This window comes from Triturus cristatus, chromosome 8 (assembly GCF_964204655.1).
Source record: "Triturus cristatus chromosome 8, aTriCri1.1, whole genome shotgun sequence".
In the NCBI taxonomy this organism is placed as follows: domain Eukaryota; kingdom Metazoa; phylum Chordata; class Amphibia; order Caudata; family Salamandridae; genus Triturus; species Triturus cristatus.
Window position 1 is genome coordinate 1,110,464,823 of NC_140591.1, and position 23,608 is coordinate 1,110,488,430.

Consider the following 23,608-nt stretch of genomic DNA (forward strand, 5'->3'; position numbering starts at 1 on the left):
GAACCTACAAGTGATTGCGGGCCTAATAACAAAATATTACGAATACGCATATGTTGGATTTCTATCGTTTGGCCTCATCGTATTCCTTTTTTTATAAAGATACCGCTATTTTTATGAAACCATTGTGGTGTCCATTTGTGGTGTTATCACTGTGTTACTGGGAGTGTGGTTGCAAATACTTTACACATTGCCTTGGTGATCAGCCTGGCTGCTTGTGCCAAGCTACCAGGGGGTGAGCAGGGGTTATCTAAGAGTGTGTCCCTCCTTACCCTGACCAGACGCAAGGGTCCCTATTTTAACTAAGGTACCTACCTCAGCCAACTAGAGACCCCCAGCTCTAACAGTAGGTAATCTAATTTTTTTGCACCATTCATTGCAGATAATTGCGTGTGAACACTGCCCAAGGTAGGCATCACTCTTACGTCTGAATATTTCAGGTGTAGGTGATTTGTTAAAAAAAGAGAATTGAAAAAAAAGCTGAACAGTCTTGTCTTAATAAAGGTGGTTACCAGAAGAAAAAGTGTGCAGAATGCTACTATGGGTTGCGGTGACTGGATTGGCGGAAGTTAAGCCTCATGGTTTGGGTCCAATTATGAGCTTTGGGTGGATACAAATGAAAAATAGTGGAGGCTTTATTCTTTATAAAACTGAAGGTTCTATGATGGAACTTTATTCCACACAGATGTGCTCTATAGGATTGACTGTAGCAGGCACCAAAATAAAAGTGGCCAGCATTTATGAACTGGGTAGTAAAAAGACCTACGTTTGTAAATCAAGTAAGAGGACTTTTAAGACATGCGGCCTGGGTGGTCTCTCCGGAGTGGGAAACTGTAATTATTTTAGCCAATAAGGCAAGAAAAGTGTGCTGTAAAATTAATTCTTTGGTAGCTATTAAAAAAAAAAAATTCTGACCCATAATCCACTGTATTTAATTTTCCTAGAAGAAATAGGTTTGTACGCCATCCTGATCGTCTGGTGCAATATAGTTTATGTAACAGAACATTTTCCAGGAATACTTTTAGCCACCTTTCCAGCCCTCTATATTTCAAATATTACATTGATGCTTGTTTTACACTTATACGGCATTATTATTTTGAAGTGCTTAAATGACTAACTCACCATTTAGACAGAATATGCATTATAATACAAATATGGACATCTGACTTGAAGAAAAAGTAAACTCCGATCTCCATATGTATTCCCTTTAGCTCATCTGCTCTGCTTATTTCGATATGAATGAAGCCCTTCAATTAAATTGTCACCCTGAAAGCTGTCTGCCATCAGTGGAATTTAGTAGGGTCCCAAAGAAACACATTGGACAGAGGCCCTAGCAGGCCTCCCTGTAGCTATGGCCGTAGGCAGGGCTTACCAGCTGGCAACAATGTCTGAGGGAGTGTCTCTGGCAGGGTATACCCATTCTTCCTGGCAACAATGAGGTGGAAGGCAGCGCAGAACTCCAACAGGTTAAGGGCACCATCCCGGTCAACATCACTGAGCTCCCTGAAAAACATAAAAAGTAACAAGATCTTAGAGGGACGCGCATGAAAGAATAATTGTAGGTAAGTGGGAGATGGAGGTTCAGTAAGAACTTCTATTTTAAGGTGCCCCCTACTGATCAGAGGAGCTTATAGCACACTTTAAAGACTAACAGGAAGTACTCTTGTTTAAATATGTGCATTACAAATCCAAGACAGTGTAGAAGCATGTGTCAGACAGCAGGGATATGATCAGCACTGGGAAACAGAAGTGTCTTTATTTATTTTTGTCTTTGCGGCACAATTTTTAAGGTTCCTCTCTTTCCCGTGTTCTATCAGTCCCTTGTTTCTCTCTATCCATCTGCAATTACTTTGTTTTTCTTCTTGATATTTGCTTAGAATATCTGACTTTACTGTTTTCATGTAGCCTACTTTACGATAGCTTTATTGCAATCTTCAGTTTTTCTATTTGGTCTTGTAAGATATTTTTTTATGCATTGTTTGATTTTTCCTCTCTTCAATGTATTGGTGTGTGTTGCAATTTTGTTCCACCTGTATTGCAAGGCGTTGCTGTGAGGACAGTCACAATTATCACCCTTCCTCCAGAAAGAAGGAAAAGGTAAGGGAAGTGTGATCAGCTGTTGACACCCAGTTACCCACAGCTCCCTCACACATCATCTACGCACAGGACGGGTTGCTTAACACTTCGTTGGTGTATTTAGATGGATCACTGGAGAAGACAGGTGTGGACAAAGGGCAGGGCCTGGGAGGCTGCACTCGGTGAGGTACATCTGCTGTGTTCACCATTAGAGGAGCAGGGTTGCTACGCACGGGGACCCAGAGGCTGTGAAAGTCCCTTTAGGTTGGATAAGGCTGGGACCCATGTGTGAGCTGGTACCAGGAAGGTTGTTGGTGCTAGGAGAGGCTTGGCCTGAGAGTTGGCTGGAGATCCCAGTACAAGTATACAGGGCTGGGTGCAAAACCTTGAAAATAGTGGCCGTTTTATGAAAGGAGCACTCATCACTGAAGTGTGGCAAATGTGTGACAAAGCCCCCACCAACGAATTTCTCGGTGCTATGCCTTGTAATAGAAATTGAACGTCAAGTCATCAGTGAAGTCCCATTTCTGTCTGTGCTGCAGAGCGCCTGTCACAACATGACAGAGTAGATGTCTCCCAGGTCATCTGATGAGGGGCACAACCTAAGGGTAAACTATTTTGGGGAGATCTTGGGTTTGCAAGTTAGCTACTGTTACAAGTTGGGTTTCTGGTTGGCAAAGATATGCACCCTATCCAAGTAGAAGCCACAATCCTAGTCAGGGTAAGCTTGATACACACTGAAAGATAACCTGTGCTCATCCTCTGGTAAATTGGCACAGAGCAGTCAGGCTTATCTAAAGAGGCAATGTGTAAAGTATTAGTGCAACACACACAGTAACACAATAAATACACCACAGAAAAACTCAAATCTGGTTTATAAAAATAGATTATTATATTATAAACAAAACAAAACCAAGATGACAAAAAGTCAATGCATAGAAGTTGAGAGTGATTTTTAAAAGAATAAATGCGGTAAAGTGCTTAGAAACAAGTAGTTCTAAAAAGGTTACTTTAGGTCGGGCGGGAACAGGGAAAAGTCAAAGTTCCAGCCAACCTCATGGAAGTGTTGACTGGCTACAGGACCCACGCAGGGCCCGGCGAACAAAGTAACTTTCCTGGTCGCAAATAGCAAGATGTGTCGATCTTCTCCATGCAGTGAAGGCGATGCATCAGTTCTGAAGACGGGTGCCAGAGTCGAGAAGTCTTGAGCGATGCAACGGATTATGCCCCGCAGTCGAGGGGATGCACTGATCTCACCAACGCTCAGCAGCGGCGATACGCTGTCTGATGTATCGATCTCAGGACACTGATTTTACTCCTGCAACCGGATCAATGCTCCAGTTCTGCAAGACGTAGACAGGAGGTGAGTAAAAACCTGTGTTGCAAGTATCTGGACCACTTCCAGTGAGCCAGGTATGGAGTAGGGGTAGAGATTGTGATTTCCCTGAGCCTCAAGCAGACAAGCCAACACGCACTTGAAGATCACTTGAAGTGAAGGCAGAGTCCAGCTCTCCTTCAGCTGAGTCAGATAGCAGAAGGCAGTAGGGCAACACAAGAGAAAAGCAGGCCTTCCAAGTCTGCAGCCCAAAGATGAGTCCCTTTAAACAGCAGAGCAGTCATTCTGACAGAAGCTCAGTTCAAGATCCAGAAGTGTCTGATGTTAGGGGGACAGAGACCCAGTACTTATTCCCATAAGTGCCTTTGATGTGAGGGGGTGACTTCAAAGCAGCGCTCTGAAGTGAACACGTTCCCCTTTTAAACCAGTCCTGTCTGCCAGGCTATCCATGGGGGGTGGGGGGTAGCTCAGTCCTTTGAGTAGAGACAGGAAACTACCTATTCAAGTGAAGTGTTAGCCTGTCTCTTCCATCCTGCCCAGGCAAGGCCATCAGAATGCAGGATATATGTAGATGGGTACTCAGACACACCTATCCTTCCTGTGTTGTGGCTGTCTAGAGGGAATGCACTAAGTGTAGCTGTCACCGACCCTAGACATGTATTGTAGACAGGCTGTCAGACACAAAGAGCAATAAGTGAAGAGAAATGTCTACTTTCTAAAAGGGGCATGTCTAAAATAGTAATGTTAGATTCAACTTCACCAGTAAGGAGGATTTATCATTACCATTCCAAAGATATGAAACAGGAGAAAGCTACTCTTCTCTGATCAGGAATTACGGCTTAAAAGTATATGAAGGAATTCCCAATGCTAACCTATCAGAGGAGGTCTGTTTGTCACTACCAGGACATGCAAAACATAAAAGTAAATTTTCTACCGTTTACTAACATAGCACCCTGCCTGTAGGGTTACCTAGGACCTACCTTAGGGGTGACGTACATGTAATGGAAAGGGGAGTTTAAGGCTTGGCAAGTAGTTTTAAATGCCAAGTCGAAGTGGCAGTAAACTGTACACACAGGCATTGCAGTGACAGGACTTAGACAGGTTTGAAAGGCTACTTATGTGGGTGGTACAATCAGTGCTACAGCCCACTAGTAACATTTAACTTACAGGTCCTTGGTATATGGTATACCACCTTGCAAGGGACTTGCAAGTAAATAAAATAGGTCAATCAAGTATACACCAATAAAACACATTTAGGGAAGAAACACATGCACTTTAGCACTGATTAGCAGTGGTAAAGTGCTCAGAGTCCTAATCCCAACAGAAAATTTTAGCCAAACGCGGAGGTGAAAAGATTGCGGACGGGCTACCCTAAGGCTGACAGGTCTAACACTACCCATAATTGGGAAGTTACCATGTTCACAGCCACAGACGTGGACGACGTGCAACCACTTAAGAAATGCTCTACAGAGGATGACATCCCTGTCGCACAATGGTGTACACTTTATCTTGAGTAAAGTACATTTTTAAGGAAAGTCAACCGAAGGTGACATTTTAATGTGCATGCCATATGTGAAATGTGACATGTATACTCTGCAACATAGAAATCAAAAAATAATAAAATATGTTATATATAAATTGCAAGATGATGGGGTTTAAACTATTTAAGGCATCTATACAACAGGCCTGGGGAAAGAAGGAATGTCGAGTCAGGAAGGCCTATCCAGAAATCCACAAGGCAAAATGGATTTTTGGCAATCTCCTGAATTCTAGAAAGTCAAATTTATGTGTACAGAAAGAGGTAGGGCGCTCCACAGGGATGAGCCTTGCACATGAAAGGTCATTCCTTCAAATGTCTTGAAACTAGTCAGTGGGATGGATAGTAAAATAAGACTAAAGACATTATACATCTGATGGTAAAATAATGGACAAATAACATTTACAGGTAATTAGGAATGTAGCATGCAAACACACAATTTCCCAAAACCTCTTGTGCAATAATTACTTTTCAAAAACATCTACAAATTCAGTTTCCCATAACATCTTGGATCAAAAATATCATTGCATTCTATTGCATAAAGAAACAATTTAGCTTAAAAATATATACTTGTAATTTGGCAACACATTCTCAAAAAGTTACATTTACTGTCTTTCACTTGAGCTGGAGAATATTTTGAAACTAATTTGAAACATATGAATATTTTGGAATGGTAAATGGACACTTGAGGATACATAGATAAAACAAAATATATGTGGAGATAGAAAGAAGGGAAATGCACATGTAAAACATATAATAGAAGAGACTTGGGGGTAACATAGGATTATTATATTATTATATAAATAAAACTAAAACAAAAGTATATATATAAAATAAGGAGGGTTTGGAGGGCTTTCCCCCCACAAAGGAACATCAAGAAAACATAGTAAAAACATAAACATGTCTGTGTGCACACATAAAGGAAAGGGACACCTTTTGTTTACCACCAAACCTCAAAACAAAAAAAGATAGTTTGGAGTATAGTGATGTTGTGAGTGGAAATAGATATGCAAACAGAAAGATAAACATATAGAAAAAGAAATAAAATAAAAAAATGTTAATGGAAGATCGAAATTCATGAAAATATATTTTGTTCAAAATAATACACACAACAAATATGTTATTGTAAAAAAAGTTATTGAAAAGTGATGTTTGCAAAAGATGTTTTGGAAAACTATGTTATCACATAGAAACCAATTTGGAGCTCCGCCATATAAGATTTTATGGACAAGGGAGCTGAATATGAAATTTCCTCTTCACTGTACAAGAAGCCAGTGGAGGACCTTCATAATAGGTGTGATATTATCATGCTTGTTCACACTGAGCAGTATAGTTCTGGACTATTTGGAGTTTGGATATTGATTTGTTAGGGGGTGCAGGGTAGAGGTGAAAGTGAAAACATTACTGATAAAGAGATGGGGAATGTTTCTCTTACTCTAAAAACTAGTGGGCATTTTTCCTAACGATGTAAACAATTAGGCTACGAAAAGAAGCAAAGGGCATATCAAATAATATTTTGTTTGCCTGCCTAGCTCAGCAACGCCTCGGTCACTGTCAGGAGTCCCCAGGCAGTCAGCACTCTCCCTCATAGTGCGTTGTGATTGGTCTGAGCACCGTGGTTTTGAGCTCAGACAGGAGCTTGGAGGCTGGGCATGTTCTCTACCTAGGCTGTATAATACAGCCTGTGGAGAACATGCACAGTGCGCATGAGGGTTTGGCCGGCCAGAGACGGCCGGCCAAACCCTCATGCGCACTTAAGGTGCAGACATCAGGGGAGCCCGGCCCCGCCCGCCCTAACAACCTGGCTGATTGCAGTGCAACTGCAATAGTAAAAATAAAATGATAATGACGTTTCGTATTATCATTTTATTTTTCGTTTGCACTGCTTTTAAGCAGTGGGGAGTCGCTCCTACGCCTTAGCGGAGGAACAGCTCCTGGGGATCTTGGAAAGGTATGAGTGCAGCAGCTTTGATGAGTGACTGTTGATTTATTATCAAATAAGAACTCACCGACTGTCATAACACACACAATAGGACATGATGCAGCTCAATCTACACCATTTGAGGAACATAATATTTATGTCAGATGATATTTCCGCATGTGTTTCTGACATACAACCACCTGTTACTGCATCCTTATTCACAACACTAGCCCACACACAGCCACAAAAGCAACCTACACACAGACGCAAAATTGGCCCACACGCTGACCATTCAGACTGGCCCGTCTGGCACTACTAGATTGTCCTATAAGCCAATTCGATCCAGTTGTTTTACATTTAGTTTACTGTTCTTATGTGTACTTTTACTCATGCCTAAGCTCGCATTTAGGCAGTCAAAGGAGTATATGTCAGTAGAGAAATCTAGTGGCACTGGAGAAATGCTCCTCTGTTCGAAACACCAACCTTTCAATTTCCTCAAAGTTTTAATTCTAATTTGCTATGCGATTTATGCATATATTCCAGCTTATTATGCATATATCAATTCACCATAATGCCAAGGGTAGTCTTAAATTTTACTCATACATGCATGTTTACACACACACACATTCTCACTTACACACACTTTCTCTCTCACTTAAACACACACTCAGCCGCAAGCGAGCACACAACATATGTTTAAGAGCATTGTTTTTACTCACCTCAGCTGCCAGGGAAAGCCATATTCCACCTAATTGTGCTTCATGTTTTTTATTACACTCATAGGGGATAATGAAATATTATTCACTAGGAGTGTACTAAAAGAATTAAGAGAAAACAAAGAGAGTGGAGTCCTAACTGGCGTTCATAAGGACGAGCTGCCACTGTGTTCCTGGCACTGATTTTGCCACCTCTGAGGCCTGGGGTCGCAAAGACAGTGCCAGGGGCCGCAACAAGCGTGCCAGGGGTCACAAAAGGCAAGCCAGGGGTCACAGCTGCGACCCCTAAATGATGTCCATGCATTCATCTCTAGCTTTGGGAAACAGTGTGCACAAGTCTTTTCTCCTTCTGTTCAAAACTACATGATAGAATCAAACCTAAATTCATGTGCAGTGTTTGGCCAAAATGAGTGAACATTTGAAAGAAAATTTGATTCTTAGACCCTCACACCAAATCCAGGATGCGACTTGTGATAACATTTAGAACTAATAGGACTCATTAGAAGCACTGACTCGTTTAAGAATTTGGAAGTTCCAGTAAGAAGGCACATTTCACAATTATGACAGCAACAGTTGTCTTGTCCATAGCCTCCTAACATCATATAAGGCTTGGTGTTGCTTTGAGTATTATCTGCCGTTCACTTAACCATTGGGGCTGTTACCTTTGTTGTGTTCAGCTAGAGTATGTCAGTGTCAAAGAGACTTGGAGTAGCACACCTGAGAACATGGATTTTTAAAGGCAAAGCACAAGAAAGGAAGGCTGGTGCTTCATTGACATGGAGACACCTGGATATTATAGGCAAATGGACTTCTTCTCTAATTTATTTCTACGTCTACCACAAGAGTATGCAGCTCCTTCCAAGACACAGGGTAAGAAGTCGGACAGACACTAAGGGAGCAAAAGGGGGTCCACTCCGTTAGGTAAAGGAGCCCTCACACACCCAAATGGGTGTCATGCTTCACCATAGGGCATGCTCCTTGTCGGGTCGGCACTGCAATTTCTGGAGATTCTTTTTCCAATGCTGTATGTATAGTGTGGGTGTAGGTTCCTTTCATGTAGATTGGTGTATGAAAGTAAATGTATGTAGGGAAGGGAAGTGCATGTTAAAATAGACTGAGTAGTCCTCATAACGGGATTTTTTTAATAGATGAGTCTACTTGTCTAGTTAAAAGTGAGGTGGCTATCACCAGACACAATGATCTATGATAGCTTTAAAAGGTCAATATGTCTCCAACTAAGAGCCCCCTTGTGGGTGCCCGTCGGGCATTGCAACACCGGCCCAACGAGGAGCATGCCATATGATAAAGCATGACACCCATTTGGGTGTGTGAGGGCTCCTTTTCCTAAGGGAGCAGACCCCCTTCCACTATCCTAGCGTCTGTCTGACCTCTTATCCTCTCTCTTGGAAGGAACTGTATACTCTTGTTACAGATTTGATCTCATATGAGCATGTATGCTGTACGTATAAGCGCTCCTGGTCCCCCCTTTTCTTGTGAGATACTTCTTCTCTTATTGGCAAATAAAGTAGTTGAGAATGGCTATGGGCAACGTTGAGACTCAGGCAGTGGTTTCAGAAAGATGTATTTTTCTTATCTAAAAAACACCCCCAACTAGGGTCAGATTGATTTATTTTGAGTAAAGCCTGTTAAAACATCTGTTACTTATGTACCTGAAAAAGTCACAGTAGGCAGTAGTTGGACTGTTTGCAGTAGGTTGTGTTAAGTACATTGTAAGAGAAACAAAGAAATGTAAACACAGGAAAATAAAAATTAAAAGTTATGTGTACTCACCAAATGTGGGACAGCTCTGGAATGGGAAGTTTGGACTTGGTGAAAAAGTTCTTGGCCACTGAACCTGTAAAAAATCATGAATCAAAAAGTATTTTTATTTGCTGTTGATCGCCTACACAATTATAAAAAAACATACAGAAAGCAAGTGATAAGAGAATACAGGTTATGTTCTTTTATTAACATGTATGTTATATGGAAGATCACGTGGGATAATATTTAAATTCTTCTGAATCTAAAAACGGGAACCATTCTCCTCAAGTAAAATGTGCTTGGACACAAGATCCTGATTTGAGTAGGGTCAAAAGCTAAACTAGAAACACCTGCATGTAAGCAAGAAGATTATCACCCTAAAGGTCATTATCAGTATACCCTCTGAATTTTCAGGTGAAATAAAAGCACTAGAACCAATCAGATTACAGTGTGCTTAGAATGATCACTAAATACATGCACACATTCATTTAGCCATTTCTTCTCCCTGCTCTGTACGAGTGTGACTAAACATGACACGACAGCCTACAGCAAAGCCTGTCATTTTCTAGGGATTACAGGCCTGCCATCAAAAATGGTTTAACCAGACATCAAGTTGGAAATGATGAGCTTCTGTAAGAATATTTCAACACATTTTAGAGTAATGGAATGTAGGGAGCTCCACTGAAGACAATGGGAGAGGTTCAGGGCCAATAATGGCTGGTATAGGCCTTCTGCTCCAACATTCCATTGCTAGTCTTTCTGTTTCTCCCTGTTCAATTTAGAACATTCTACTCTCAGTGGGTGGAATGTTACCATAGCATCACAGCCCGTCTGCTCTGGGGTATACTGTTTTTTACAGCCCTCATCCATGACTTGGGCCTTTAGCTTAGATTCATAGCCTTTAACAACCGGAATAGCCTTTGGCATTGTCGCCATAAGGCTATGGTAAAGCAGTAGTGCTCATCAAATAGAGCTCAGACTTACCCCTTGCTTACCAAGGTTAATGCCCAGGGGCAAGTGTTAGACTGTGACTGCTGCTTCACTGCTCGACTGAGTTTGACTTTACAGCATTCCAGGTGTAGAAATTGCAACTCCCAATCCTGACGCATGTGTGACGTAAGGGGAGGCCTACAGTATTTTAAGTGTTGGTCCAGTTTGGAATTCTTTACATAGCTCAGACTCTATGGCAACCACACATAACTTGTCCCAATCCCAATACAGACACATCGTTTGGTTTAGTGCAATTTTCTGGATTTACCATTGATCTATTTTCTTTAGAAATATCAGTGTTAATTTTTGTGAAGGAAAATGATGGCTTTTGCAGTGTGATTTTACAGTTTGATCTTCTGTTGATCTAAAGAACCACAGAAAACAAGTTATCAATAGTGCCCGCCTCACCCACCATTGAAGAAGATTTTCCAAAAACAAAGAGGCTTATGTCATCACTGAGCAACCGATTCACATGCCACCCTGTAAAATTAACCAGAAAGAGCTGAGCAAATTCAGAAGGGAATCAGTTGTCCTACTACAAACTACATACCTGAAATACTGGAGAAAGTATAAACATAACCTAGACCAACCAAGAATTTGGCAGCACACAATTACCAACTGTATCACATGGCTGTAGAAAAGTTCTGCAGGTAATGGCAGAAACCAGTGAGGAAATTTAGGTTGGTTCTTAAACTGCTAAATGGGGTACAATCATTGAAGCAATAATGGGCTGAGTTATTGAGGTAGAGGCACATGCAAGGAACAGATTAAAACTTGAACTACAACATATAAAAGTCTGACACTGCCAAAACAAAATAGATGGCATAAAAGGCAACTCAACAAGAGGAGATCTCAAACTCCCTCATATACAAAAACATGAAGAATCATAGAACTTTTGAATAACCTTAAAAGGTATCCAGAGGGCCTATAGGATTTGTTTTCTGAAAGACATTTTATCCAATGTCACCAGATATATGCCCATCTACTTATGTAATGACCTATTAAGAGAAAAACAATTGACTTTAATTACACCTTCTGCATGGGTGTCTATCCATTAGCGGTTTATCATTCTTTCAACCCAATGTTAGAAGAAAAACTGTAAAGAGGAGATGGGAACTCAAAAACATTATACACAAATGACAAGATGAAGAAACAACAAACTTATTTTCATATCCTTCCAAGTTAAGTGCTATTATTTAAGGTGAACCTATAATTTATAGCACACATCTAGATACAGAGAACGTTTGTTTATATGCAAGACTACAGAAAGATGAGGATTGTGGGGCTCCAAAATTACCATATACCTTTTATTCTAAATTTTCTCAGGGGAAACCTTCCCGCCTTTCGCCCCCAAGCTCTCCCTACAAGTCTAGACATGAATTACGCCCCACCACTGTCAATGATCTCAAGCCCTCACTGCAAGAACAGAAGGTAAACAGTGTCTTGATGAGAACTGTTTACCTTGTGCAGCTTTCACTGGGGCTGTGATATTACTCAGCACCTGGACACCCTATGGGTGTTTAATAAAATTGTTTACATAACATAATGCTTTGAAGTCAGCAGTGCAATTGACACTCTTCTAATGCAGCAAAAATAAACACATTTCTAAACAATCTGTTGCCATATTTCATTATTAGGAACACATGGAAAATTATGTGTTTGAATAAAAACGTCACCTCTCTGTGCTTCACACGAGAGATAGTGCTTGCAAATGATCATAAAACAAATGTATTAACAACAAGGAACAATTTAAACCAACAACATAGTTCATATTCAATGTAGAGTCTCTATCATTTAATACATGTAGATAAAACCACTTTTTTTAAATCTCTTTTTTCCTCTCCCTATGATTTATCAATTCATTTTTTGTTGTGTTATACACTAGGGGAACTATTAAATCATGAAAGTTTGGGGTATAAATAAAAACGTTCCAAGTGCTGTTGTGTGATCTGTGGCACTATATCATCTCCAGACCAACACATCATTTTTCATATAAATAAAGAGCACCTTATAGCATTAGTGTAATCTAAAGAAAAACATTTGTCTGTGTTGACCTGTTATACTAATCATGTAGTTTTTATGGAACTTCAGCAATGTCAAATATTGAGAGGTCATCAGGTTTAAGGTCATGTGACATCACTGTTTGGGAAGGGGTGTCAAAGGTCAATATGATGTAACTTCCTGTGATGCCATTAAGGTCAAACAGTGTATGATGTCAGTCACTTCGACCCCTAGCCTTTAGGTGAATCAACTTCCATGAAGCAGATCCTTCTCAAACATCAAAACCTCAGTAGTGATAGATCTAGCTATCACCCCAGAATATATTTTTCTAGAAAAGCTTACATTACCGCCATCTATCGAATATTAGAAGGACATAGAAAATTAACCTTGTTGATAGATCGAATTTTGAGTTGGGACTCCTTTTTATTTTCAGAATGGGTACAGCAATTATAAATTTACTTCTGCAAATGCACATAGACATAGACTGTGACGGCCCTACTGAAGGACTCAAGGCGGCTCACACTGGCTCCCATTGGTGTATTTCCGGTCCTCGATAAGGAGTCTCCAGCAAATCATCGGCTAGGAAAAGTGATTAATGAAGGATGACAACTGAATGGCGATACCATAGTTACTACAAGTGGAGCGCAAGATAGGCCGTGAGGACACATAGGCAGTTGTGTCTGTGGGTAGAGAGTGGAGCACACCAGCCAAGTTAAAAGAAGCCTGCCTATGATGCTGAAGAATTTTATCATAAACAAAAATGGGGGGAGATGGAGGTAAACATTAGGTTCATCCTCCAGACTGTGTATAGTTTTTAACAAATCTGTAAATGACAGATCAGAGAACCTAACCAATGGGAAAGGCTTCCGCTAAATGTGCGAAACAACGCCCCGAATCTAAGAAGAGAAAATTCGCTTCTTGAGTCCCCTCACTCACCAAGGGTTGCCTCTAGGGGACATGCTATCATTGGGGCCATCCCAGACAGCAATTGTCTGGGGCGTGCTGCAACTTGCGGAACTACATAGGAGCACTTTTTGTGAAAAATGTGTAGTGCAGTGTTTGGGGGAGTGGTGATGGTGATGCTAAAAATACCTAGCTAGTGAGCGATTAATTTATTCCTGCTCCTAGTTGGTATGGATAAAAAGAGGTTATTAGTAGGGAGGAAGTATAACTGTTATGTGTATACTATCTCTAGTATTTGGTTGACATGTTTCGAGGTGTCCCCAAACCTCTTCTTCAGGAGCACATGGGGACCAGCCCCATGCGTACCACTCCGTGAGAAAAACAATCCTATACTAAAGAAATTATATAATAAAGAACAGATGCACAGCTAATGTGTGAGCACCAAAATTAAATACATACAGTTGAAATCAGACTCGTAGAATCTGTTCAAGGAGATAAAGTGACAACGAGATTAGTGCATATTGCCTGCCCACCTCTCACGTGGGCAGGTCCAAACCATATGCAGTGCTTAAATCAATGCGTTCCTCTATAGTTTGTGTCGGTGCACTTAGTAGTAAAAAATATTTAATTAGTGCTTGTACCCAATGTGACACCTTGGAACACATCGGACTACTCAATTGTGAGAAAGCATGGTTAATCACTGAAAACATTGGTAAAAAGATAAAGAAACACTCGTGAGCAAATATTACAAGACAAAACAAACATATAAACATACTGTTCACAATTTGTAAGAACATACTTCTGTTATGGCAACGCTGTGCCTCATGGAATGCCAGGGTGGAGGGGCTTGTAGTAACTCTAGAAGAATGTATATAAAGTATTTGAGTCAAGGGATGGGCCATGAGTAAATGCGAAATACTGGTTAGTTATTCCCCATAGCATGGCCAGGAGGACAAAACAAGCGTTTATCGGGGATCCTGGGTTCCTGTTAGGGAAGAAAAGATCTTACTTGGCTCAGCACTCCTCCGTCAATGACACCTACTCGTACCCAGGCAGACCGCATATTAGCGTGTCTTCAGCACGGGATGTTGTTTAAATACTGGCAGGAAAAGCCCAGTCATGCTCATATGCGAGTAAAGACTAGACCGCGGTTGTAAGCAAATGGCCGCCTAGTTTCGGAACTTTGTCTGCACCATTTTGGGAGGATCATATTCAGATGGAATTTTTTTTTTTTTAATTAAATTAGTGGCATTGTAAAACCGCGGATGAGTAAATAATAATTATTTGTCAGCATTTTTGGAGGTGATTACCGCAACTGAAAAAAGACTATGACAAAGAAGAGAACATGAAAAAAGACTATGTACCAAGGTTAATGGCCATTTCATTATTGGCAAGGTTCGAGCGTCATATTGGAAGTAGAGACCTGAATTGGTCCACCTCCAATAATTAGTTAAAAGATTATCAATTGAAGTGGAGTTAGTGTGGTGTCAACCTGAGAGGAGAAACTACTCTAAAGCCTATGTTTGATAGCGAGGCAGTAGGATTTAGACTGTTGCTTTAGTGTGGTTGTGCATGCGGTCGTTCAGTAATTGCAAGTTCCTTGCATCTTGCCAGTGGAGTTACAAAAGCAATTTGGGGTCTCACGTGGAAGTCTGGTCATGGGACCTTTTCTTGGAGGTGATTTGAGTACCGTCCGGTTCTCTCATGTGTGATGTAAATAAAACAGTCCCAGAGTGGTATTGGGATCATTATATCTGTATCGCCAATGTACCCAAGGTGTAGTTCATCTTGTGAACTGTCCCTATGGGATATTATCATTCAGACCTGTTGTATCTGTGTGCAATTTGAACACCCATCTTTGTTCTTTTTCCAGCAGCGTCTGTTCTAAATTGTTACAGTGTGTCATATGTTCCAACACTACCCATCGCATGTCATTTGGGGTGTGTTTCATTTCATTAAAGTGTGCAGTCATCCTCGTGCTTGCCCTGTGGCACCTGATGTTGCTATGGTGCTCACATATTCTCGTGCTGACCTTTCTAGTAGTCATGCCTACATAGTGTAGGTTACAGCTATATGTGATCATGTATATCACCCCTGAGCTGTTGCACGTGGTGAACTTTCTTAATTCCCAAGTTGTTCCTGTGTTGAAAGTCACCTTCTTTGTGGTAGCAGTTAGGTGGCACACACTGCAGTTGCCACATGGGTGATGGCCTGTGGGTAACGTACTGATTACCTGTCGGTTGTTCTTGAGTTGGGATTTTGGGCGAGTGTGTACTAGGATGTCCCTGAGGTTCTTGCCTCTTCTATGTGAGAATATGGGTAGTGAGATATTTAGTTTGCCACTGTTGAGGATGCACCAGTGCTTTCTTACTATCTTAGAGACTTTGTCCGTTGCTATGTTAAATGTTGTGATACAGATGGGTCTTTTGTCTTTTTCTCTGTCCTCTTTTTCCACAGAGCCACAACAAGAGTGTGTACCAAAAGGTACTGGTAGGGGGTCACAATGCAGGTGCGCAAAAAAAGGAAGGATACCACCACTTCTGTGCTCACAACTGCAATGATCACTCACTCCAGATATATGTACAAAAGTGATTCTCTACTGGTCCTCGTTAGTGGAAGAAAGTATAAGGCATGGCGAGGGTCTGGCACGGGCAGGCAACATAGCTTAAGGATACACAAAACATGCAAACACGGCCCTCACACAACAGATAGAAGGGAGACAAATGGGTCATAGGGACTTGGAGCATAGGCATATGGAAAAGACTCCCTGTCTGATTAGTTACGAACTACCCTTCAAGATACATGGAGACCAGTTGGAGAAGTAGTGCAGAACGAAGAATCATACCCTAGCCTAAATGGTCAGAAGAGACAGAAGTCCTACCAAATGCAATGGAGCCAATCGAGCTCTGCACAAACAAAGCATGACCTATAAGCAAGTCTTGCTGAGTTGAAAAAAGACTTAGAAAAAACTTTTGCAGAAAACCTAGAGGCCATCACGGCTGACATGAGTAAGCCTATCTCAGACCTAAACTTTTATATGAAATTGTTCAACCAGAACTTTAAAGCCATTGACAGCCTGCTCAGTGATAGCACATCAACGGACCATCACTTCCACACAACTAAAGTCGCAGGTGAGATCACTTCTGGACAAATGTGAAGATCTAGAAAAGGGACAACTTCCTGCAAAAAACAATCACAAGAAATGTTTTCCTCTTTCTATGTGTGCTGCAGAATGCAGCACGCATAAAACGAGTTAAAAACAAGGAGAAATAAAAGTATTTCTCCTTGTTGTGCCTCATTACGCCTCCCCTGGGGAGGCATAGGATTCTGACACATTCCCAGGTTTACAAAATGTTGCAAATCTGGGAACGCTGCAGAATCTATGGGTGTTGCTATGGGTGTTGCGTGGAAACACCCACAGCAACACCCATTGTAAGCCGCTTTCACGCAAAGTGCTGCATGAAGAGGGGCCGTATTTACAAGGCCACGAAGAGCCACATAGGGTGGCTTTACGTAGTCTTGTAAATATGGAGCACCACACTGCGCTGCCGGTGTGTCAAAAAATGTGACGCTCCAGAGGCGCAAGTGGCTTGTCAATATGATTCATAATTCACAATCAGTATCATTAGGGCACACAGAGAGGATAGACTGTCCACAGAACACAACACTCACCCTCAGGACACTGTGGCTTAGCTGGCTGACTATTGGCTCAAAGAAAAAATAATATATGAATCCAGGTTTATCAGCATTGAGGCCAGTTCACTATGGTGGCAGCTCTATTTCAGGATCTGTCGCCGACGACACTTCAGCGCAGAAGAGATTTTTGTCTGGTTACCTAAGAGCTGCCTCAGAAGAAGATTTATCAAAGATGACTACATTTGTTTTATTAACAATTTCACTAGAGGGTAACAAGGCCATGATCACAACTCTGGGAGAGAGCCAAGTGTTGAAAGTAGCGAGGAAGATGTGGTTGTACAGGAGGAATCAACAGGCCAATCTGAAGAGGACACTCCTAACACACAGAATACAAGGGGAGTAGAAAATAAGGAGCACCACAACAGGAAACCAACTGTGAAGACACATGTAGGAAGATGTTGCTCCAGTGAAACCCACAGTACCTGGGAATAGAGATCCAATGATATATTAAGTCTGAGGTTATGTCAGAGCATCTCATTAAGGTTTAGCACCTTTTTGTAAGGGGGAGAGAGAGAGACAAAGTGTGATCATTAAGCTGGTGGGGGTAAGAGTTGTAGTTTCACTCAACTTTGAGTTGATGGTACTGTTGAACTCTACACATAGGTAGCAAGAAGTTAGTAAGAGGCACTGACTGTGTCACTCAGAGTTGAGGGGTGCATTTTCCCTTGCTGAGGGGCTCTGATGACATCACTGTGTTAGGTCACTTCGAAGCTATGCTCACTAAGATGATAATTGCAGTGAGATAAAAACATAGGGGATGGCCATAGCATACAGACGAAGCGAGGGTCGAAAGCTAGAGCATCGCAGTTTAATGTGACGGGCCTGAATTATTCTACTGAGAGACACCAATTTTGGAGTTACATTAAAAACCAACATGCAAACAATTTTCTTACAGAATATCCACTTACTGCGTAGAGCTCATTTCCACATTACACACAGAGATTATCCCCTACAATTCTGGGCTACCTCAGCATCCAAAATGGTGGGAGAAGCCATCCTGCATAAGTAGTTGTGGGGTATGGTAGAATTAAAAACAAAAAGACATCCAGAGGGCAGATATCAGAGGGTACCAAAGAGGATTTGCAAGAGTTTAGCAATTTAAAAAATCAGTGCTTACACACTAATTATGGGGCAAGATCAGTTCCATAAAGGAATAATATCTGACTTAGTAGTCATTAGCGAGGGGGTGGGGGTCCAAGGTGCAACTTTGTTTGAGACACTGATGTGGACAAAAAAGGTACTCATGAGGCAGTTTTTCGGGCAATGTCCAAATGGTTTTTAGAAAAACTACAAGAGCTAGCTTTGGAGGATATATGCCAAGCACCTCAGTAAGACAAAAGGGGCTACTCGTTTCATCGCATGGGCACTTGTCATAATCTCATGGATACTTATCATTTGTCTCCCAGGAGCCAACTGGGACTTTTGATACATCATATGTGAAATATAAATCTCTAATGGGGCATGTATGGAAATCATAGTACATGGACATGGGAAGCTAACCAATAGAGGATTGTGGAAACTGAACATGGGGCTATTTAGATACCTTGCATATAGAGCGGAGCAGGCTAAAGCAATCTCAGATTATTTTCAGGCTCAGGGTTGGTGGTGTCTGATTGAGAAGTTATTATAGACTGAGTGGGTGGAGTCTGCTTGAGAAGCCATTAAATACTTAAAAGCGAGAATGGAAAACATAAAAAAAGCAGCAGAATAAGACAGATCGTATTTAACAAAATAACAATGTAATTGAAAAACCAAAACTGGAAATAATACATGTTGGGATGGGAATGTCCATTTCATGGTATACAGTTTCCCCCCCTGCTCCAAATGCCCAACTGCATGTGTATCTGGTACCTTGACTTTTATTTTGGCCCTTGTATCACACAATTCTAGGGGTGAGTGCAAAGCCCTAAGGCGTTTCCTGACAATGTGAGGTCCTGGTCCTCTCCTGTGACCTTGAGGACTGTACTAAGGACTATCGTCATAGTAGCACATAAAGCAGTAGTGGCAGCATACTGTGTTCTGAGATTGATAGTGTGACTAGACCTTTTTATCTGTGCCATTTGAAAGGGTAGCATACAGAAAACTCCTGTGTAAAGTTCCACTCTTAGTTGAATGTCCTTGCACTGACATCTTCTATGTATGTCGGGTGTGGGTGCATGTTTAGCTTGCATGTAGCATATGAGCAATTCTAGAACTCTGTGTGCGTGAGTCCGAGTATAGAAGCAAGTGGTATCTATTTTGGATGCCCAAGTTTGGCATGTCATAAGATGGAGGATGAGGACAGCTTTCACAGACAGTGGACGAGTATTGACTGTATTCATGTCGCTGAAGGGTGGAGAGCCAGGCACTGAAGTAAGGAGGATGGTGACAAGGAAACCTTTGGAAATTCCATAAAGGCTTTTCTTAGCAAGGGGCAGCTGATTAGTTTTAATGACACTTCAATTTGGTTGATGGTAATGGTGAGAGTTGGGAATGCATTTTCTGTTGTGCAAGGTTAAGGCGTTTCTAGGTCATGCATGCCCTTTTGTCTATGTATGGTTACTACTTTAGAGAGGTGGATGGCAGCCAGGTATAGAAACCTCTCTCTTCATTGTGGCCATGATGTGGGTGCTGTAGTTTTCCAGGCAGGAACCACAAAAAGCCTAAGTGAGTGCAATGACCTGGTTGGGGCTTCAACTGCCTTGGTGACTGTGACGTCCCAGGCTGGGCTGCAACTGCCGTGCTAGTTGTGTCGACTCAGTCAGGCCTAAAACTGCTGTGGTGAAAGTGATGCCTCGCCGGGACAACAGCTGCCTTGGTAATCATGTCTGCCTGGTCAGGGCTGCAATTGCTGTGCTGATAGGGTAAGCCAGGTTGGGGAAGCAACTGCCCTGGTGATCTTATTGGCCCAGTCGTGACCCACACCTGCTTTGGCATCGGCCAAAAGCCCAGTCAGGGTTCCATCCATCTCACTGGCCAGACGAGACTGTAGCAGTCAGGTCTGCACCAGTGAAGAAAGCGCCAGAAGCACCGATCGATGTTGGGCTGAACCAAAGCGGCCACATGAGAAGAGACTTGAGCCAGGTCCAGCCACCTCTAAGTTTTCCGAGGACTGCCTCCAACTACTGCAGGTCTCTGTTGGCAGAGTGAAGACTAAGATGCCGGATCCATGCCACTCAAGCACTAGAGACTCAGAGAGTAACTTGCTACCAACTACACCACAGGGGTAAGAGCACGCCATATGCATGAACTGATTGTGCATTTAACTTGTGAGGTGCCAGATTCTGCACCTGAGACTGATTCATACTCCTTCCATAGTTGCTGGCTGAACAAGCTATTCAAAGGCACTTGGGTGGGAGATAGCACGAGGGAGAATGAGCGGGTGTAGCACCCTAAGGAAGAATCCTGACCAGAATGACTGCCATGACTGTAGGATTGAGCTGTGAAGTATTTAGTACTACTCTGAGATTAAAATGTATTTTCTTTTCTACATAGGCAAGTACATGGCTGGATATTGAATGTTTTGTGTCTGATAGTTGATTAGTTAGTATTGAGTTTGTGACCCCCACACTACCTCCCTAAGAAGCCTGTGACTGCTCGCTCTCGTTAAATGATCCCAACTACCACGATTTGGGTCCAGTAGCCCCCGTCTACTTTGTGGCCCCCTAAAACAAGTCTGACAAAGAGACACACCCCAAGGTGCACAAAGCACAGAAATATAACTATCAATATATCCTAGTAAATAAGGAAAACATACTATGTCAGTTTAGATCCTGGTAGGTGCTCTCTGCTACTTAAATGATCTGGGAAAGTGCCCAACATATATATGGACAGATGTATGAAAAGTCTGGTCACAAATGGCACATCAACATTTTCTGACCATTCTTCTTTATTTAAAAATGTGACCTATGTACTAATAGATAGCATCTCAAATTGTCCAGTCACCAGAGGTTGCAAAATGACCCTACTGAATGTTAATTAGGCAGGTCGCTATTTGTGACCCCCTTTTATTGTGTGCAAACAATGGGATAGCGGCCTGCCAAGAAGATCAACACCATATCTGTATTTGCGTTACAAACTAGTTTTTGGTTTAGAGCAGTCTTTCTTCCTTTAAGAAACAGGTGCTGCTTTAACTAAAAGAATTTCCATTTAGGAATACACTTGGGGCTGCAGGCAGTATTACTTTGGACCACTGCCTGCTCACACCACCCCGCCCCGAACTCCACTAAAATGAGGCCAACATAACAGAAGATGTCCACCAGTAACAGCTTCCAATTTTCAAATCTGTTATTGCCTCCTATGCACAGTCAGTACATTTTCAATGGTTTGTGTCTGGTATTGCTGTTGCAAACTATTGATACAGGCCATTTGGAATCACAGTTAGGAGGGGACACCGCTTCCTAACCCTGAGAGAGAAATGGTCGGCAGACCTATTTTGCGATTCGGAAATTAGTTTAGTACAAACAAAAAAAGCAATTTTGCAGTCGCAAACCCTTTGACAGCAAAATGGTTTGTACATCTTGCCCCTAGTTTTTCAGAATCCTCTTCAGGACAAGAAAGATGCAAAAAATAGGGTCCATCTCATTACAAACTCGCACCAATTGAATGTTTTTTGTATCCTCCTAACATTCCTAAATAGAGGTTATAGGTAGTCACATCCATCGAAAAGCTCTTTTTGGTGGACTTATTAGTAGATTTACATTTAAAAGGAGCACAGCTAACACATCAAATGTTTCTCCCATTCCCATGGGCAGCAGACATTTGGAAATGTGTCTGGCTCCCAGCAAATCATTGTATCAGTGGTTTTTCCACCAAACATCCAAAACCTATATTGGCATGCCTTATCAGAATAACATAAATAAACATACATTTAGAGAATATCCTTTTCAGAATCCCACACCAACCAGCACTTGCTAAGGTGGGCTTTTATGGTGATGTGTTTGCTTCAAGATAAGGGGTTCATCTTCATCTGGGAAAAACACATCCTTCTTTCCCAGAAGCTGCCCAATCTTGCTGAATATTAAGGATCCCTAATCCTGATACCACCTCCTGCGTATGCTTCCTGTCTCATTATTTCACTCCTGCAGCTTCTTCTACACTCCTGCTTTCTCACAGTGTCTCTGTTTTCCTATCTTTTGCTTCCTTCTTTTTTCCCTCTTTTGTCCTGGTTCAAAGTGTAATTATGCAAGACACATGTTCAGCGGCGGCTCCTCTGCTATGGTGGAGGAGCGTCGCCCCCCCATGCCAGTAGCTGCGGCTGCAAAACTTTAAAAATAAACCATATTTATTAACGGTTTATTTTTCTCCTACCATGGAGTCTTCGGGGCAGGGCCAGGGGATGACAGGCACTGAGGGGGAATGGTGGGCACTGTTATCAGTGCGCATGAAAGTTTGGCCTGCCGTCTCAGGCATGGCCAAACCGTCATGCGCACTGAAGCAGTCTCCAACCTCAGCTTCGCCGGGTTGGAGGCAGCAGACACCGGCTCTCAGTCTCCAAGAGCGGCGATGAGGCGGTATTCAGGTCCTTTTTTTAGTTTGTTTGTTGCTTTGTCCCCCCCGTCTCCCCCACCCCACCACTTTGCCCATACACCAGCCGCGACTGCACATGTTGCTCGTTGAGATTAGGTACTGGTAAGGTCTACAGAGTTTCCTAAATCCCAAGGGAAAAAGGGAGGGTTCAGCCTTCAGTTGTAAATTCATCTTGCAGACAGTAGTGTGACATTTAAGAACAGGTTCGTCAGATGTGTAATTACGTTGCTGGGTTTCCTTGCTGACGATTAACAGAAGACCTTGCAGCATAATGTTCGCCTCTGTGTCTTTAATAAAGTCAAGGGCTTTCTCTCCTATTGGTAGGTATTCACAATTGTACGCCGGACTAGTAAAACGCAGTCTATTTTATACACATCAGACAGACATTTTCAGCATTTTGCAGCTTTTGGGACAAACATCTAGAAGGGCGTGCATCATAGTGATGACGTTTGGACAGGGGCTAAATTCCTGTGCGCAATAATCTTTGGGGCGTGGAATGGCTGTAACTAATCAATTGCACTTTGGCGAGTACTTCTGTGAGCTGCTTGTCCGCAGAGAGCAGCCATTATCGATAGCAGGCTTCTCATGTGCTGCTGGAAAGAAACTGCTTATCGTTTTCGGAAGCCCTCGCCTCCAGACGCAGAGCTCTCATGGAAAGAGCTTCCCCTCTGAGATGATAGCCCTTGGCTGAACTTTAAAATTACAGGTCGAAAGTGCACGTGTCCAGTTGCTATGGGCTGCGGCACTTAATATAGCATGTGACGCGTGCCTGTCTCTGAATACGAAAAACAGCACAAAAATGTGAACAGAACATTTGAGGAAGGTTTTTTAAATAGATCTGGCTAGTTTTCTAAAAGGGCTCAGCCTCTGCCATTGCAAGTGACTGACACTACCTCTTCTTCTGTAACCAGAATTAAAACATGTTTTCTTGATAATGTTGCATAACGGTGGGAGGGTGTTGTAAATGCCTTGCCCAAGGTTTAACGACTATGCACCAGTGTTCCGGATACTAACTGTAAGTAAGGCAAAAAGAACCATTTTTGGACAGAATGTTGAACAATGTCATGCATTCACCCCAATACAGAGATCTGGGCCTAAAACCCATCGTTTTTTTGCTCTGCATGCCATTCCAGTTTAAACCCAGCCATATGCAAATCAGCTCTGAC

At 42.1% G+C, this 23,608-nt stretch overlaps 1 protein-coding gene across 4 annotated transcripts in view; it reads right to left on the reverse strand.

Annotated features, from left to right (window-relative positions):
* REPS2 (RALBP1 associated Eps domain containing 2) overlaps positions 1 to 23,608 on the reverse strand; it is an 856,334-nt gene that overhangs the window by 298,847 nt on the left and 533,879 nt on the right. For all 4 annotated transcript variants that reach the window (XM_085622671.1, XM_085622668.1, XM_085622669.1 and 1 more), the window contains 2 exons: positions 9,375 to 9,438; positions 1,370 to 1,500 (listed from right to left, as the gene is read on the reverse strand). In XM_085622671.1, coding sequence (XP_085478797.1) covers positions 1,370 to 1,500; positions 9,375 to 9,438 — 195 coding nt within the window. The remainder of the gene's footprint in view (positions 1 to 1,369; positions 1,501 to 9,374; positions 9,439 to 23,608) is intronic.